The 14,054-nt window shown below is 43.7% G+C and overlaps 1 protein-coding gene across 2 annotated transcripts; it reads right to left on the bottom strand.

Annotated features, from left to right (window-relative positions):
* Positions 1-127: 127 nt before the first annotated feature.
* Positions 128-13,812, bottom strand: LOC124473917 (adenosine kinase-like). 2 transcript variants are annotated; one of them, XM_047029657.1, is made up of 11 exons: positions 13,549-13,812; positions 10,918-10,992; positions 9,464-9,517; positions 3,927-4,005; positions 3,516-3,688; positions 3,272-3,380; positions 2,146-2,316; positions 1,971-2,006; positions 1,742-1,856; positions 1,576-1,662; positions 128-1,485 (listed from the first exon to the last, which is right to left on the bottom strand). In XM_047029657.1, the coding sequence occupies exons 1-11, from the start codon at positions 13,689-13,691 to the stop codon at positions 1,361-1,363; spliced, it is 1,167 nt and encodes a 388-aa protein (XP_046885613.1). In that variant the 5' UTR covers positions 13,692-13,812; the 3' UTR covers positions 128-1,360. The 2 variants fall into 2 exon arrangements, with proteins under 2 accessions (XP_046885613.1, XP_046885614.1); XM_047029658.1 differs by lacking the exon at positions 13,549-13,812 and adding an exon at positions 12,457-12,551.
* Between the last annotated feature and the right edge of the window lie 242 nt (positions 13,813-14,054).

Raw genomic sequence — 14,054 nt, 5'->3', positions numbered from 1 at the left:
TGTTGATTTAAACTATACTGTTGGTTTGCAATTACGCAATTCTTTACTTGTGTGTCCTCGTTTAAGTCATTACAAAGTATAAACGGCTAATATCAGTGAAGGCATACAGAAACAGACACGCTGCACGTTTAAGATCGTCAGTTTTTTTTTATCGTCAGAGGTTTTTGAGGCTTCACAGACACAGAACTTCTACTGTACATGAGCACAAACACACAGAAGAAGAAAGCAACTTCTTATCTCCTTCTCACATCCCAGCACCTGCACACAGTACCAAAAGCAGAAGATAACACATCTGGATCTGGTCTCTAGATTTCTGGGAAAATTGTGTGTGGAGAACCATCCCTTAACATACAACGTAGAACAGAAGGCACATGGATGGGAGTACACACCTGTTAGAACACTGTTTTCCCCTCACAACAGCAGTTAGCTTTGTTTGAGTTAAGATTGTAATATTTTTTCTATGTTTTTATGCCAAAACATTCTTACAAAGATCAATGTGCTCATTAGGAAATAAATCTTATCATGATCAAAACACATTTCATACAACAAAGGCCTTGAAACATTTAGAAAAGTGTGCATTTTTAAGGGATCTATTTGGTTTTACAGCAGCACTGGCCTGTTAAAACGTATATTTGCTTCAAGAAGCTGTCTACTTAATATAACTCAATTAATCAATCAATCAATGAATGAAACTTTAAAAGGTGTCTGCTAAATGAAAAACATATAAAAACTGATGAAAATGTAAATGGTACTACACATTCTAATGCAGTACTCTTATAAAAACCCAGACATTGCACTCTATTCGTCTCATGTTCCGTATTATACTCTCATTTAGTTAAATCCTCTTTTAGCTTGGCCAGGGAAAACCAGAGCTATGTGTGTGTGTGTGGGGGGGTGGGGGGTTATTGGGCAGTAAAGCTTAATTGTGAATGCATAAAATCAGTTTGAGACACAAACATACACACCGAGGCAAACAATGTACCAGGTTGGCACCAAATGTCACATGAAATAGCTGTACTTAAATAGAACTTTAGAACATCAATAGCACCCTTAAGCCAGGTTTACCCTAAACTGTTAGCACTCTCTCAGTTCAGAGTCTGTGACCTGCTTGGCCTTAGATCACCCCCCAGTGGAAGACTACCATAACAGCCATACAAGTGAGCATGCAGGTTGACACATGGAAGATGGATGGATAGAAAAAATGTAAGGGTCCGGATGGGTCAGTTGGCAAAGAAAAGTGTAGGAGATTTGGTTAATTTGAGGGGTAGAAATAATTGCAGGAGATCGTCTGAGCTAGGGGCAGTGGAGGAGAGGTTGGGGGAGTTTGGGTCATGTGAAGAAGGTTGACAGGGGGGGATTTTCAGTGGAAGTCAGGTTTGTCAGGGAAGGTGCATCCAGCTCGTCTGATGATGACGTTGGCGGCATAGTGACCCGCTTTCACACACTGATCCAGAGACTTTTCCTGGACCAACTCTGACAGGAAGCCTGCCAAACAGACATAATGTTTACACACAGAGTACTCACACAACCTATCACACATGACACACACACATTCTCTCTCCTCATAAACCCTACCTCCAACGAAGGCATCTCCAGCTCCATTAGTGTCCACGATGTCCTTCTGATCAATCTTCAGCACAGGAAAATCCTTCACCTCGTCACCTACACAAACACATTTCTCTAGTAGCTACTCTTCCATCAGTCAGTTTCTGTCTGTCTGTGTGTGTGTGTGTATGCTCACCATTGCACATGATTGTTCCTTCCTTGCCCTGGGTGAAGACAACAACCCTCGGTCTCTTTTGGTTGACTTTGGGCAGAGCCTGGGTCTTCTTGGTGATCTCTTTGATGTCCTTGGTCTATACATAAAAAATTATTTGCATTCATTGGCAAAACACATTCTCATGCATACATAATTAATACTGTATAATGTGTGTAATAATGTGTGTGTGACAGCTTGCCAGCTCACTCACTTCAAAGCCCTGCTCATCAGCAAAGGTAGCCGCCTCCTGAAAGACACAGGGAAGCCATGAGATATTTGGGCCTTCATTTCAGCCATACTGCACTGCTATGTGTGAGTGTGTGAGAGTGTGTTTGGGTGCGAGTGTGTATGAGAGTAAATTAGTGTGTGTGTCCTGCTGTCATTACCGTCTCGTTGCCAAAGAGCACATCCACGTACGGCATGACCTGCATCAGAGCGTCTTTGAAGAACTGGCTGATGAAGGGGGCGGAGAGGTTGAGGCTGAACAGCTTGTTGTTTTCTGATGCATGTTTGGCCACCTTCAGTATGGACTCCACTGACACAGTCAGAAAGAACCCCTGGGAGGAGACCACCTGGTTAGAACCTGTCTTAGCCAGTGGCGGCTGGTATAAATGGGCTAACAGGGCTAAGCCATCCCTATCTTTTACAATTAAGTAAAAAAAAAAAAAAAACTTACAACATAAAAAAATGTTGGTGGCACCAAGAAAAGCAACACCAAATATTCACATGAAAAACAAAAAAAATCTAATGGGCTTATTTTTTCCAGCCCAAATGCATCAGCAACCGTTCATCTTCATAGTTTGTGTGACAGGTTGAGGCATTAATTCAGCCCACAAGCCACTGACTTTTGACCAATGACACCTGGGGGTGCTACTGTACTAGACTGGGGACTTGTGAGTGAGTGACACCCTCATGATTTGTTGCCAATTTGGGATAAATTAATTCAGCCCACAGAGGCAGTTTACTTTTCTGACCAAAGACAGCGGACGCATAAACAGTCAGGTGCTAGTGGCTTCTGTGTGTGATAGAGTGGGGAACGTGATTGTTGAGATGGCTGGTGCATAATTTTGGATCAGGTTGATCATTTACTTTGGCATCCGTTTCCTTTGTTTTCTTTAGAAGAAGAGGTAGAAAGAAGAGGTACAGCGACGTGAGACACCGTCCAAAGGTTAAAATAACTTGGTAGGAAAGAAAGGACGGGCTAAGGGCAAGTGTAGCTAAAAAGAGAATTTGCCTTACCCTTTTTTAGCCCTCCCACCCAATATCCCACCAACCGTCACTGGTCATAGCACTGCATAGCCTGCCATAGCACTACATAGCCTGTCACAGCATTATAAAACCTGTTACAGAACTGCATAACCTGTAATAGCTCTGCACAGGTCATGTCATCGCAATACATAGCTTGACATACATTTAGTCATTTAGCAGACGCTCTTATCCAGAACTACATAGCAAGCAACTACATAGTATGCAAACTCCCATTTACTAAATAAAATTAAAAGGACCACTCACAGCAATGTAATAAACCCTGGCCTTCTCTATCAGCTTCCAGTTCTCCTCCAGGTCTAGATGCTTGTCTTTCTTGTAACAGTTGGCAGCAGCCAGGTTAGCAACCAGAGACCTGAATATGGAGGGAAGGGAGGAGGAGGGGAAAGAAAGAAATACAGTGGTGGATTACAAACAGCTGGGTGTGATCATTTAACATGGTGGATGTGTGAAAGGCAAGGTAAGCGTGTCTCAGAGAGTTTGTGTGTACCTGTTGTCCCCAGTGACGCAGACGGCGCAGGTTCCGGTAGGCTCCTCCTCCTGCTCATAGTAGTGGGCGTCGATGTGGACCTCCTCTGCCTTCTCCTTCAAGATCTCCCCGAAGCGATCCTTCCCGATGCAGCCAAAGAACGTGCACACCTTGTGGGGCTCCTGGATCATCCACTACAGAAGACACCACCAGAATGGAGTTCAGAAGAACTAGTCTGGACTCCGTCAGACTGGGTGTGGCCAAGAATTTGGAAGCGCTCCGGTACCATGCTAGCGTGTAACGTACCAGATTGCCGCTGTGTCTAGAACTGTGTGTGAGGGTTTAGTTATTATTCATGAATTAATATACATGTTAAATATAACTGACACAGACGAAGCTGCACCATGTGTGTAGCTGTGTGTAGGGGACCACCTGTGCAATCTTTATAGAGTTCTGGGTCGCTCCTCCAGCATGGTACTCCACTTTGAACTTTTTCACAATCTCTTCAAACCTGCAACACACACACACGCGCACACGCACACACACAGTGAGGTTAAGAGAGGAAGGGTGTGAGGTAGATGGAGAGAGGAAGTGACAGGGTACTCAACGTGCTGGAGAGAACAGATGAACCTAGCAGCTGTCCAGTGTTGAACCCCCCGCCAACACTAACAAACAAATACACTACTCAGATTAATTAAGGCTGTTGTAGTCGGAACTTCTAAATCCCTAGCGTTTAGTCTCACCCTGCAAGGAGCAGCACTCCCTTTGATGAGCCACTAAACACTTGGCTGGGAGTCAGGTGGCTGAGCGGTGAGGGAGTCGGGCTAGTAATCAGAAGGTTGCCGGATCGATTCCCCTCCCTGCTAAAATTACTTTGTGTCCTTGGGCAAGGCACTTCGCCCTACTTGCCTCGGGGGGGAATGTCCCTGTACTTACTGTAAGTCGCTCTGGATAAGAGCGTCTGCTAAATGACTAAATGTATATGTACATGGCTGCACCATTTAAAAGGTTCATTCAAATGACAATATTTCACATATTAAACTTTAAGTGCAATCTGTTCATTGTGTATTGTTCTTTAGCTTGAAGCACATGCAGTGTTAGGGTAGTTACTCAGAAAACGTAACTAGTTACAAGTTATTAGTTACTTCTGAAAATTGTAACTAGATTACTTTACTAGTTACTGCATTTGAAAAGTAACTTCACCACTAGTTACTTTACTTTCAAATGTTTTAAGCAAATGTCCACATTTACCGCAAAGATACATGGACAAACATCATGGCCCTTTCATCGTTTTCAATTTTCAACAAAGGGCATCTCTTAGCCTTTCCACATAATGTATTGTAATTGTAAACGTGTAAAACAAAATAGCAAATAAAACTCAGCCATTCGATTGAACGAATATTAAGCCTGTCCACACTATCTGACCAAAGAAATATGCCTCACTTTAAAATCTCATTGAGTTGACAGCAGTTGAAAGACACCTCTCGCCTGGACATAAGAGTGCATTTTACTGTAATATTTTTGTCCTTTCGATCAACAGTTAAAATAATGAGAATATCGCCACTGGCTGAACCCTCCTGTCTCCGTCTCATCAATTTTTCCGCTTCCCTCCTTCTCCTTCTACCTAGCATCATGTGATACTAGGTTGTCAATAGACCAATTATCACCCTACGTCACACAACTGTCAAGCAGGCTCAACTGCGCATGTGGGTTGCAAAAGACGAACTTCTCCACGTTCTATTACTCTTGGAGTGTCGTTCAGGTCATCATATATCTCTGGCCACTGGATTGCAGGGCTTGATATCAACTTTTTGAGGCTCTTGGCCTTTGGACAAATACATTTACGTTCACTTGTCTATGCAAAAAAGTCACTTGACCCCGATACCCTTAAATAGCCTGTCCAAGTGATCGGGCAAAACTAGCCTGGCTAACGGAGGTCGCTTTCTCAGGCAAATGAAACAGACAGGTTAAAGAAATCCGAGATTCTGGCTATCTTCACCAGACTCGTATCTACATTAGGCAGTCCTCCCTGACGTTTCTGGTGTAGAATGGAGTGAAATACAACATCGTGCACACTGCCAGTGAGCGAGTCTGACTGAGGCTTACGTCAAAACAGTGTAACTGGGATGTAGTCTCACTCAGATTGCCAGTTTAAACAAATCAGAAAAATAATCGCAGATTTAAAAGCAGAATTCCCATATCTCTTGAAAGTTGCCCTGCTCGACTTTTTAAATGTAGAATTGACTGTAAAATTATGAACTTTGTGACATGACGTGAAGACATGGTTGCCGCTCGACTATGCGGTCTGTACCGGGCGACATTCTCACTCAAATTTCAAGCCTTTCGTGACCCAAATCAAAATTCTGATGCGACAGATCATTGGGTAATCGCTTTCTCTCCTATAGGCATGTCCTCCTCGACGCTTTTGGTCTTTTTAAATCTAACTATTTGTATTATCCGTGTGGTCCTTTTGCCATTTAAAATGCTATCCTTTCCCGGTTTCCTGCAGCCACAGTACGCGCGCATCCCGATTGTTTACAAACAAATAATTGGTCTATAGGTGCGTTCGACTTAATGCAGTCGTCTGTAGCCGCCTGCAGCCCGGCTGACTTGAAGCAGCCAATAGCATTCTCAAATTCAAGGCAGCCGCCTGCAGCCGGCTGTCGAAGTCAGCCCATGTCGAACACGCCTAATGTCTACGCACCAGCAGCTACGTCACTCAAATTGGTCTCTGTGGCAACGGTGCCCAGACAAGCAAGCACACAGGCAAGCATGCAAGCGCCACTAAAAGAGAACTTTTTGGACCAGCAAATATTGCCTATTAAAGTAGTGTAGTTACCAATATTTTGGAGAGGCGGTTAGAACTGAAACCGTACTGTCCTGTAGCTAGTGGTATGTGCCAGTGGAGCAAGTGGTACGTGTCAGTGCCTCCGCTGGCACATGACAGTAGCTAGTGGTACGTGACAGTGCCTCTACTGGCACCTAGTGGTACATGCCAGTGGAGCTAGTGGTACGTGACAGTAGCTAGTGGTATGTGACAGTAGCTAGTGGTACATGCCAGTGCCTCCGCTGGCACATGACAGTAGCTAGTGGTACATGCCAGTGCCTCCGCTGGCACATGACAGTAGCTAGTAGTACGTGACAGTGCCTCTACTGGCACCTAGTGGTACGTGCCAGTGGAGCTAGTAGTACGTGCCAGAAGCTAGTGGTACGTGACAGCGCCTCCACTGGTACATGACAGTTACTGTTCTGTTGATAGTGGTACGCAAGTGTCTCGTGGCAGTTGCATTGGGTGTCTTGCAGCTTTTGTTTACTGACATGTCGACTAACTGCCCCGCGGCCATTTTAAAATAGGAGAACAGGCTATAAACTTTTATTTAAAAAAAATAAGTGAAACTGTTCGTGCTAACAGACTCCATACCATACTTTTGATGTCTCACCACAAGCTCACCATACAAAGTAGTCAATTTAGACTTTATATTGCATATAGTGTAATGGTGTGACTGTAATGTAAAGCAGACTTGTACACACAAAATGAATTAGTAACAAATTATTTTATTCAGAGTAACTGAATTTAAGCGTGCACATGAGCCACCATTGTTGACTCTACTACGTCTCTAATGCACATCGTTGTGTTGTTATCAGCGCCTCCTAGTGCCGTATATAATTAATTGTAATAACTGAAGTCAATGTAGGTAGCCTACATTTGCATTTCAGTACTCTTGAGTAAATATAGTTGTTAATAATAGTTCATTATTTCATGTGAAGAACCATGTCAATAAATGACACCTTATGATTGCAAACGTACTTTCTGGGTTTTATACATATTGGAAACTACAAACTCTCCTGGATACAAATCTGTTTAAATCACTCACTCATTAAATCACCATATCTTTATCACAACTGAAGTCACATTTTAAAGTCGACCTTAGTCAAAAAGTGCTATGGGAGAAAATCCTTTTGTTCGTTGTGACGTTGTGAATGTAAATGTCAGTTTAAGTATAGGGTTAATAACTTCTCAGCAAGTTATTTCATTAATCAGTTGTTATGGGCTGCTGCAGCACTCAATAGAGCAGGCAAACTAAGCATTTGATTTGACATGGCTTGAAAATCTTGCAAGCTGACATGTCCATGTACTTTTTGTACATTACAATGAAGTTGTAGTTGTTGTTGAGTCAGATGGCTGAGCGGTGAGGGAGTCGGGCTAGAAATCAGAAGGTTGCCGGATAGATTCCCGCCGTGTCAAATGACGTTGTGTCCTTGGGCAAGGCACTTCACCCTACTTGCCTCGGGGGGAATGTCCCTATACTTACTGTAAGTCGCTCTGGATAAGAGCGTCTGCTAAATGACTAAATGTAAGTTTAGGGTGTTAACAATACAAAACATCCAAAATCTCAATTTTGACAGAAAACGATTTTCGATCTTTTATGGCTTATAGCCAACAATGAGCGGCCGCGACATCCACAGGTTTCCGCAGGCCGCCACACATATTTAAAAATAAAAGTTTAAAGCCTGTTCTCCTATTCTAAAATGGCCGCGGGGCAGTTAGTCTACATGACAGTAAACAAAAGCAGCAAGACACCCAACTGCCACGAGAAACTTGCGTACCACTATCAACAGAACAGTAACTGTCATGTACCAGTGGAGGCGCTGTCACGTACCACTAGCTCCATCCACTGGCACGTACCACTGGGTGCCAGTAGAGGCACTGTCACGTACCACTAGCTACTGTCATGTGCCAGCGGAGGCGCTGTCACGTACCACTAGCTACTGTCATATACCAGCGAAGGCACTGGCATGTACCACTAGCTACTGACACGTACCACTAGCTCCACTGTCACTTACCACTAGGTGCCAGTAGAGGCACTGTCACGTACCACTAGCTACTGTCATGTGCCAGCGGAGGCACTGACACGTACTACTCGCTCCACTGGCACATACCACTAGCTACAGTACAGTTTCGGTTCTAACCGCTACTGATATTTTGAGTGTAATGCGTTACTTTACTTTGTTACCTACAATAGTAAATCGTTACTGTATCGTTATCCGTTAATCCGTTTTACATGCCCCCCATGTTTAAACACATTATAAATGTAGAAGTTTTATCAGCCTCTCCACTGAAGGGTTTGAGTGTGAATGGTTAAGAACGCCGGACATTGATAGGCCAACTATAGCTAAGGTCCTGAGACTGATGGGTGTCAAAGAGAAATTCAGGGGAAGGGGACTACAGGAGGGAGAAGAGAAAAGGAGGCGAAGAGCGAGGATGAGGGAGGCAGGGGGAAAGACTCAAGTTTTCTCTCTCTGTGAGGAAGAAGGGAAGGGGAAAGGAGGTGGGAGGGAGATAAGAGGTGGGTGAGAGAGGGAAAAAGGGAGAGGAGGTAGGAGGGAGACAGAGAGGTATTTTCTCTGGATACACATCAGCTTTTACATGGTCCTGTTCTGGGGCCCATGACTGATGTGGTAGATGGAGAATGTAGTGTAATCCAGACATTAAGATAGCCACAGAACCGAAGTGCTGACAGGATCAACAGGAGCAGGGTCAAAACAGCTCAGTGAGGCTGGATTAGCCATCATGTAATGCCATCGCCTAAAGACCTGTACATCTGTTTGGTAGTCTGCAGCTGTTACTGACGCTAAGATATACCCATAGGGCTGATGCACACTCTCACAGATCTCTCGTCCGTCTTATCTACGCTCTTGTCAAATATTTGCCTTCTGCCTTGACCAGCACTTTCATCTCAAAGGGAATGGGAGGTGAAGCCTCCAGCTTTGCTATTGGCCAAAACCAGCTCTCTGAGCGGAGTCTCCTGCTGTGCTCATTGGCTAGCTGAAAGGGACAGAGGTTGGTTGTGGTTGGCAAGTTCTACAGTGTTCCTGTTTTGTCTAGTCCGCTCTGGAACAGCAAGAGCAAGCTCAGAGTGTGTTCGAGAGGGGGGAGAAACGAGGTGCAAGAATGGCGATATACCCACAGTTCTTTGTGTTTGTCCTCTGCCAGGATCTGGTCATTGGCCTTGAGTCCATACCTAAGGGAGACAGAACAAAGTCAAAGCTGGAACATAAATCCACCATACCAAATACTTTCAGCCTCTTTATCCTCTACCTTATTTACACGCGCTCAGCTGACTCTGTAAATTGTTCAATCTCCTACTCTCCATTTAGTCTCTAAGCCAAACATCCAGTGCGTTATGCCCAGCTCTAATCCAGACATTTACGCAAGTGGCCTGAGAAATTGGACTCCATAACTAATCAAAGGAGGCCTTTGCCCTAGTCTTGAAGCAGCCTGCCCCAGCAAGGCCTCTCCTCTCATACTCTAGCCTGAACTAAAAAGACTGGAATGGGAAATAACGATATGAATATCCATTTTATCCCTATTTAGGTTAAAACACGCAGCGTATTCGTTCAGCTGCATTTCCTTTCCCTGATCTCCCTCGTCTCTCTGTCACGCACGCGTCTTTTTCACATACGCACACAGTCACAACGTCAGCACACATTAGCAACGATGCATGCATACGCCGTAGTAAGACCGACAGCTATATCAGCGAGCCTTCAGCATTCGTGCCGTAGCTAATGGTCTAGGAAAGTTGAGGCTACTTTTCGCTAGGTACTTCCGAACATGTCTTAATCGAAGGATCCCCTTCGTTATTTGGTGAGAAGTCTCAGGAGCTAGCTACTTACCCGGCGTCATGTAGCCGACCAGTAAATAGTTATTTAGCACTAGCTTGCTACCTGCATATGCAGAAATTATTTGTTTGTTGTTGTTAATTTTGTGAAGGTGTGAATCATTTTGGATTAATATTTAATATGATAAATTCTGTGTAACGAATTATTAACCAAGGAATTATTACGATCCCACCCCGGTCTGACATGAAACAACCCCAACACCCCCCCCCCCCCCCCCGTCCCCCCCCCCAGCCACAAATAGATTTCTAATCTGTGGGAAATATTGAACACCATACCCACACCAGACAACATACCACAAAAGGCCCACACTATACCATATCTACACCTACACATCAAATGCCAGGCTGTTATAACATACAGAGCGGGAGGAGCTGTCACAAGCATATCAGAGGTTGTATGTGGTGGGACTGGCAAGGGTTGTGACATATTTTAATAATGTCTTTATCCCTTTCTCCATGTCACAGTCCTTATTTGTCTTCCATCACCTTTTCTCACCACAACACAATTACATGCAGATTACACATCACTTGGAGTTGGCAAACAAGAGTTCACTGGTCTTGTGAGAACACAACCTCAGTATTACACTCTTCTGTGTATACGTGGGTTGAAAAGAGACACAGACAGAAAGAGAAACACAAAGAAAGAGGTGACAACCCTTTTTTACTTTGCATTCAACATCTTCCCTTTGCATGCCTCGTTCCCCAAAGCTTTGAGGAGCTGGGAGTCCAATTCCGTCACTCACTTATCTAGGAGGTCCTTGTCCACCACAGATACGATGTCCAGTAGAGGGTTCCCCATCCCAAACAGACAGTTAGCACTGAAACACACAGACACACAAAGCTCCATTAGAAACCACACAACACATGAAGGAAACAGTACATGTGTCTAAGCATAGGAACAGATAAATAATGTATGATGTTACTTATTCTATTATACAATTAACATACAAAACACAATTGAAAAATCATTATAATTGCATTTATATACAACCTGGATGAAGGCATAGTAATGTACTTGCCTACATCATAAAATGTTGTGCCTCACAGACACACACACGTTTTTCTGGCCACACAGCCTCACTATGAAAAGCCTTAGGGTTGCTTTGTAGGAACATTATATAAAAAGGGGAACAAAATATAATGTTTATGATTTGCCAGCAAAATGAAACAGAAATTGAACGCAGATGGTGTTGAAGTGAGTCCTATTCAGTCATACATTCAATTATGTTAAATGTTTACTGCGAGGCAACATCAGGACAGGACATGACTGTGTGAGCCATGATCAGTGTGTGACTGCATTCATTTGAGTTTCTCTCTGGGATTCTCTGAGTACACTACATGCATTATGGAGTCTGTCATATGAAGCAAGTGCTCAAAAACACAAATTCTAAAAAAACAGCCTTCTACTCCCGCCCCTCTTAGCTGCCCAATAGAAGGACATAATTCATAGACCTCAACATTGTGTGGCTTGAATTGGCTTTTCGCCATACTCACATACACCATACTCAAGTCAAGACACACAATAGTATTATTCTACACTGCAGGCAATGTGTGTACGTGTCCTTCTGAGAAACATTGACAGAAGCCCTACAAGCATCAGTTTAACACACATGAACACATGTGTGTTAATATTAAAATATTCAGTAAAATATTCAATCATAAAGAACAACAGACAGCTGTATTCTTGGTACTGTTTCTGCCTCAGTGAAGTGAGCAGCCTCCATGTCCGTCCTTCATCCCACTGCTGGCCAGCAACAGGATCTGTCCGTCTCTGAGAAAAGCCCTGATGCTAGGCACAACCAAGAGCACTTCAGTACAGGTGCCTCCTGTTCCACAAACACTACACACCCTCTTTCCACTCACTATCGACAAACAAAAGCATCTCCTTTGGATTACAACAATTCGATACAAATTCCTTCATTTTCATATCACTCTATTCTGTGGTGAACACCAACCCTGGACATCCAAATAATTTGCAGACAGGAGCAGAGGCGAGAGCAGTGTCTACAGAAACAGACGGCTGTTTCAATGTCCGTCTTTAGGTAGGGGATTCCTCTTTCACCAATTAACATCAGTCCAGAAGATACCCTGCATTGATTGTTCAGTGCACACCGTACATCTCCCTTATCATCCTATCAATAAACTAGCTGAATATGTCCAGCCATTGACTACAAAGCACCAGATATAACCATGCCCATTGCATCTTTCTGTTCACATTACAATTAATGAAAAGAGCCATGTAATAAGATGACACACTCCCTCCAGTAGGTCAGTGCCCCTACCGTGCAGCAGGCATGATGTCTTCAGTAAGACCAACAGACAAACAGAGATGAACTCAAAACACACTCTGCCTCCCAAAACTGTTAATTTCAGCTTTTGCAGCTGGATCGATTTTCGTCTGCATCTAAAGACCCTCCTCTAGGGGCTTAGCTGATTGGTCACGTGGCCAGTGGGCGGGGCAAGGTGGCAGATCTGAAGCGATGTTTGTCTGCTTTCAATATTTGGCCTTTAAGGAACTCGTGTATTTAGATGACACTGTGAGGAGTGTACCACTACAATATTTGGCTTGGGCACTGAGACTATTAGCTGGCGAACATATGATCATACTTGACATGCGGGCGTAACGCACTGACCAAACAGAAGGGTAAACATGGCAATCATATTTTACAAAACAAAGCAAACATCACGTGGTCTAGCAAGAGTCTTCCAAAAATGTTCCCAGTTCTGATCAGAAGATAAAAGTCGATAAAGTGTTTCTCTTGGATCACAGCTCTTGCAACACTGTTGTACAGTAGGTAGCTGACCAGCACCGCCTATGACTGGACGGTGAAATTGAACATTACCATGGCCAAGTGACCATTTTCATATGTTTCTTAACCTTGGACCTCAGACAAAGATCTTCGACGACAGCTGATATTTTTTAAGTAAACCTATCGCACTACCCTGACCTTCAAAAGTAAACATTGACATTATGTGATTGGCAGTTCACCCTCACGCATGCCTAGCAACAGACACGTGGGAAACCTCACACGCCTGCCGGACTTTAAACACAACTTTGCGTCAGTGACACAATATGATTTCAACCACACACTGGGCCAACAGACTAAATACATTTAGAAATAAGATAATCCTTTATTCGTCCCGCAGTGGGGAAATTGCAGAATTGCACACAGCGGCACGTTTTCATCAAACACCATCAATGCATAATTATCTAACCTATTGTTTGAACACACGATCGGTTCTATTTAAAATCCGTACGAATTTGACTGTCCTGTCAGGCCAGTGTAAATGCCTTGCACGTGCATTCTGCAAATTAGATCAGATTTAGCGCTGTGGAATGGTATGCAATGTAACAAGCTCGATAGCTAGCTCACCTGAGTTTAGCTGGACTATTTTTCCCTTTGCTCTTTCGGGCTAGGCTTTTCCTTGCTGGGCTCTTCTCTGAGACTGCCTTCTCTTCGTTCCCACCCCTCGTGGAAAGTCGGAGTCTCTTCGATTTGGGTTCTCCAGATGCCATGTTTCTTTCAGTTGTACAGCCTTCGGGAGGGTCTAAATTGACTGCGAATAAGATATCTATAGGAACTGCTATAATTCAATGGACCACCGCTACAGCAACCACACGAGCCAACATAAGCTGTCCACGAATTGCGCCTGAGCAAAAAGACTAAAGTCAGACGTTGTTCAAATAATCAGGCGTCTTTTGGCTTGCTCATGCTTAAACTTTGACACATAACTGCAGTAAGTGTATCGAATGTATTCCAAGACTACTTTGATGCTGTGTGGTGGTAATCATGTAGATATTTAAACAGGCGTTATTTCAGTGTACATTGGTTGGAAGTCCTTATTTTCACATTACAAATAATGAAAACATTATCACAAT

The sequence above is a fragment of the Hypomesus transpacificus genome, chromosome 11, assembly GCF_021917145.1.
Source record: "Hypomesus transpacificus isolate Combined female chromosome 11, fHypTra1, whole genome shotgun sequence".
Taxonomy (NCBI): domain Eukaryota; kingdom Metazoa; phylum Chordata; class Actinopteri; order Osmeriformes; family Osmeridae; genus Hypomesus; species Hypomesus transpacificus.
The sequence above is the reverse complement of the archived record's forward strand: the minus strand, read 5'-3'. Positions and strand labels throughout refer to the sequence as shown.